Genomic DNA, 5,424 nt, shown 5'->3' on the forward strand with positions numbered 1-5,424 from the left:
AAAGTTATTGCAAAGTTATTGCTAGGGTTGGCATTTGCGCCAATTATAAATACTAGCATTCTCAAGTATTGGGCTATGCTTCATGTGGCATGGTAGAGTGCAATATGCACTACACACTAGAGTTTGGGGTTTAACAAAATCAATATAATGTTAATAGAGAATAGAGATAAACCTCATATACATAGGTACGTGCACACACATGCTCACTCATACACTTATTGAGTGGATGATATACTAATGCAAATTTGGTCATGAATGTTCAATAAAGAGACAATGTCTAAACCAAGTCTTGGTGTCCCTTTAATCTTTCACATGTATTGCCTAGGTTCAACTCTTCCTTTGATTCCTATCACTAGATGACTATACAAATGTATGAATGGCATGTACTGCCTTTTATTCATCATGCGTTCATCCTACCAATTAAGTTGCACCCATTTGGCAAATTCTCTCTCTCTCTAACTACATATTGCATGTCCATAAGCATATGTATACATATTCCATTTATGTGTAAAATATTTCAAAAGACAACATTGTGGGTCAATAGCAATGGGAGGACAATGTACAAGGGCTTTTGCGTGGCATGCATCCTAACAATTAGCCACGTGTCTAGTGACCAAGCTTTCTCAATTTGACTTCCTTCTTGACAATTAGCTAGGTTAAGGGGACCAACTATAAAACACCTTTGAAAAAGATGTAGTTTTGGAAGAGGCTTCACATTTTGCAATTTTTTTAAATTTAAAATTATGAGCATGTAAAGGATATCAAGAGAAAACGATCAAATCCAATATTAAATTTCTTCTCTATTTTTTTTAAACATCTTATGTAAATAAAAATAAAAATTTGACAAGCAAAGGTACAAGTGAGGGCCAATAATGTAACACTTTTTGGCAAATCAGTTAGTAACACTTGAGCAATATTCTTAGCATATTCCTCTTTTTTTTAAGATAACTGGCCCAAAGATGGTTGCTTTATGGTACCTGTTTCACAATTGGCTTCCTTACCCTGAAGGGTTATAGACTGCGAAATGAAATGTGGCTTGAAGCATTTGCTGCAGTGCCCTCGTCTCCGTCTTCTTACGCTAAAGGCAATCAATATGCTGTGCTTCTACAAACGTTCACGGTGTCCGTTTTTTACTCGCTCAGGATAACTGATCATGAATTAAAATTTTCAGGAAATTCAACCACTCTCTCCGCGTCTTCGGGCAAGAGATCTTTGATTCGTCAGTTAATTAAGTTCTATAATTTCTGGTTCAGTATCCAGGTTTGGTTGGAAGCTTGCATGCTACTACACGCTACTATGAGCAAATAACTGAGAATGAAAATCCCTCTCTCGACCTGAACGACCTGAAATGCGCACACACATGCTTAGTAGGGACTCAACTTGCCCCTCGGGCTTCCAGGCTTGTCCCGTGTATCTCGAAAAATGGCCTTCCCGCTAAATTTTTTGGAATTTTGAACTGGCCAGGAAAACACACCATTTTTTGGAAGTTAGAATCTAAGAGGGCTTTGTTCCCTCCAAATTTCAAATTTCAAAACTTTGTATATCTACAGGAAGCGCCCTTCACCGTTCACGCACCACTTGCCTTTAATTCGAAATTTTGAACCTCGTAAATTATCTCATACGCTGCTACAAGAACTTCCCCAGCAGTAAAGCCTCAACTAGCTCAAAAACAATAGGGCCGCGGCCTTTCGCTCAAACAAAAATGGACACTGATAGTAGTGAGTAGACTCTTCAGGACAGCAGCTAGCAGCTCGAGTTCAAATGCAAGGAACCATCGGAATCTCTTTTAAGTCCAAGAGGAATCAGGTCAAGCTTAGAGGTCGACCACCACCAGGGCAGGAGCTACACTGATTTGTGTAATTTTGGACAATAAAAAGTCAATCAAATTTGCGAGAGACAGCAGACACACAAATCACACTGCTATATGCATCTCAAACAAAATGCATGTTGAAATCATACTCCTCGGCAAAATAAAGCTTAATTTTCATCATAAAAACTGTACACCTGCAGAAATTGTAAGGATCTGAAACTTCGGGACACTCAACATCAATAACCGTAGTATCATAAGTAGAAGAATTCAACTGTTGATTAGAAAGTACCGATATTTTACAGTTGTCCAGCAGTTCAAGCTTGACAATCAAGATATGTGCATCCAGATATAAAAAAAGCTTTGCCTTGGCATTCATTACTGAGAAGAGGTTAGCAACACAAGTAGAAAGTCTATTGCCCCAAGATTCAAGAACAATGAGCAGATGTACGAGCTTCGATGGTTAGATGTCTACAGCTGTGGAAACCTAAATTCTGAGGTAAAGAATGATCGCAAGAGACATGTAAACAGATACTTGGCAGAACAAAGTGTATCTTTCATACATGCACAAAAGATTTAGAAAGTACAACAGGTAACAACTTAGGCGCCAAGTGGCATAAGTTGTCAGTGCTTAGGTGGCCTCTCATCATTATCACTCTTATCATCCTGATCTTTACTTCTCTTCCTCTTGACAGAAGCTGAAGCTGGCTCATCTTCATCCTGGTCTTCATCATTTATCTCATCGTCTTCATCATTTTCATCTTCTCCAGGCTCAAAGTCACTGGCTTCCTCCTCATTCTCAGCTTTGGCGATGGGCTGTACAAGATACTCTGTGCCATAATCTTCCTGCCAGGACCAACAGCATCTTTTGAGTGCCACATCGTTTTAAGGAAAACTTGAAAGACATGTTGACAGTCGACAGAATGTCCTGTAACAAGAACTGCTATGCCAATCCTATCAAACAGACTAGTAGCAAGAGCAACCAACATTACAAATAGTTCAATTAAACGAAGTACAACCTACATCCTCGGCTCTTAGGTACACATATCATTCTGCGATCAATATTCATATCAGGACACATACAATATCTTGAAGAAGCAAGTGCTTAATAAATGTTGTTAAGTAAACTTGATTCTCAGAAGAACATCTATAATAGTCCCTAAAAGTAGGCAAAAACGTAAGTGAGTTAAGCGAGTTACAAAACATTTGATAGCTATAGAACACTACCTCTTCATCATCTTCATCGTCATCCTCGTCATTGTCAACACCTCCCTGTTCATTGTCATCTTCATCACCTATTTCACCATTGTCATCCTCCACATCATCCTGTGCGTCAATCTCACCTCCTTCACTGCCATTACCTCCCTCTGCTTGATCAGTACCCTCATCATCATCATCTTCATCATCATCCTCTCCATCTCCTTCATCTTCATCTTCTCCACCATCTTCCTCTTCGCTTTCCTCAATGTCCTGAACTTCTATGTTATCCCCATCATCATCGTCTTCATCTTCATCATCAACTTCCTCCTCAGAACCACTTTCTTCGTTGATACGGCCAACATTATTGGCCTCTCCATGGTGCCTTGCACCAGTATAGTCTTCCTCATCAAGCTCATCACTTTCTTCATCCTTCTCATCGTCTTCATCTACGTCATCTTCGTCCTCAGCACCAGTTGAGCTGACAACTCTGCCTCCAGACTTCTCTGTGTCATCTTCATCTCCGTCTTCTTCCATGCCATCCTCGTCAACATCATCTTCCTCGTCTTCCTCCTCTTCATCTGATTCAGGCCTCTCATTATTCTCTGAGTCCACCTTGTCCAGATACTGCAGCGACTTGATGAGAGAGAAAACTTTTGACCTGTAATCCTCAGTCCGTGTGACAGGGCATTCATACAGATCCAAGGAGAGGAGATTAAGGTTGGCAAGGGGAGCAAGGTCTTCAAGGAGAGAAATTTTGTTGTTAGAAAGGTCGAGATCACGCAGGGAGACCAAGCCAGCTGCAACAAGGTGCTCAAGTCCACCAGAGATGCGATTATCGCTGAGAATGAGACGTTCAAGATGTGGAAGGGCAGGGAAATCGGCGAGAGAGGCCAGACCGACGTTGGCAATAGAAAGGATTCGGAGCTGAGAGAACTGTTCTAGCAGGGACGGTGATGGCAAGCGACCTTGCGAGAACTTAACAGCCCCATCCAACGTGAGCGAACGCACAGAGGGAGGGCTTTCCCCTCCCCGGGCAGCCTCCACGGCGCGCTCCCACGCTTCATCCATCAAAACGGGCCGGAATTCCCGACCTATGGCTGTCGGTCTGTCTTGTGCCGGAATTCCCTCCCTGTGTGGTCGGTCTGTCTTCTTATCCCGGCTTCTGCTACCTTAAAGCTCAGTTTTATTCTTCTCCGGAGGCAGCTACTAGCTTCGAGGACGCTGCGATACGCTGAGCCTCCGCAGGTCTTGCTCTGCTAATGGCGGCCTTTCCTTCTGTGCAGGAAAAGCTATTCTCAAACTCATTTGTGACAAGAAAAGCGTAGAGATACGCTTTCAAGCAGGGGCAACGAACTGTTGAGGGGCCTCCGTCTTGACGGAGAAGAGAAGTGAAAACGTGAAAATTTTTTAACGAGGTCGCAAAATTAGGGTTTTGGCTGGGATAAAAGGAGCAGACAATCAGAAAAACAAGAACCCGCGCGGAGAAGAACAAGAAAGAGGGGGATGCGAAGAGCGTGCAAGAACGAGGAGAGTAGTAGAACGTTCGGAAGCTCACCGCCTAAAGTTTATTGCCCACCACCCATTACACTAAAACCCTAGTCTCTATCTAGTCTAGTCGAGACGAGTATCCACAATAGCTATGGGCCTCATAGCCGACGTTTAGTGGTAGCGTCTCTAGACTATGAACCTGTTCCCACCCTCCATGACATGACGGTTCCCAACCGCTTGGGGCACTGGTTGGGAATCCGTATGAACTTGCTTTGCACATGTGAATTTCTTTACAATTTTCATTGCATTGAAATCTATGGCTAGAAAGAAAAAAGTGACAATCTTGCTCGACCATGCTTTCAACCATGGTTCAAAAAGGCACCATGGAACCTTACAAGACTTGCCAAGGAGTTGGCATCCACTCTATGAACCAAGTCCTAGTGGGAACATGTGTGATATCCACTATAGGTATGGACCTAGTCAAGGCTTAGTGCTATGTAAGAGCACTTTCACGCAATGCATTTCAAAAGTACCCACATGATGGCTAGAGTTTGCATATGTACTTCCCCATGCAAGCAAGTCTTCTTTCCCAATATTGGTAGTTAAATCTAATGATGGAGCTAATGGAAGCATATCGTCATTTGTCATCGATGGGTCATTGACTTCTATAGGCAATGTGCTATAGTGAAACGAACATGGGAATATTTGACTATTGGAAAGCATGGTGAAATTCACAAAGTCGGCCTTACATTCAAGAATGTGGCCTATTTTTGGTGTGGTATAGCTTTTGGTGCATTTGAAAAGGGGCACATCAAACCCTCTAAATCTATACTACATTATTATTTGAGCTACAGGTTCGGGAAAGTGTTGAACCACCACAGTGCTCCCGAACCTAGCTCCCAAACCAAACCACAGTGACCATTTATGTC

At 42.4% G+C, this 5,424-nt stretch overlaps 1 protein-coding gene across 1 annotated transcript; it reads right to left on the reverse strand.

Annotated features, from left to right (window-relative positions):
• Window positions 1-2,061: 2,061 nt before the first annotated feature.
• Window positions 2,062-4,597, reverse strand: LOC148013510 (uncharacterized). Its single transcript, XM_087668198.1, has 2 exons — window positions 3,035-4,597; window positions 2,062-2,653 (listed from the first exon to the last, which is right to left on the reverse strand). The coding sequence occupies exons 1-2, from the start codon at window positions 4,073-4,075 to the stop codon at window positions 2,432-2,434; spliced, it is 1,263 nt and encodes a 420-aa protein (XP_087524324.1). The 5' UTR covers window positions 4,076-4,597; the 3' UTR covers window positions 2,062-2,431.
• Between the last annotated feature and the right edge of the window lie 827 nt (window positions 4,598-5,424).

The sequence above is a fragment of the Lygodium microphyllum genome, chromosome 26 (assembly GCF_053477565.2).
Source record: "Lygodium microphyllum isolate KBCC chromosome 26, Lygodium_microphyllum_v1.1.10, whole genome shotgun sequence".
Taxonomy (NCBI): Eukaryota; Viridiplantae; Streptophyta; class Polypodiopsida; order Schizaeales; family Lygodiaceae; genus Lygodium; species Lygodium microphyllum.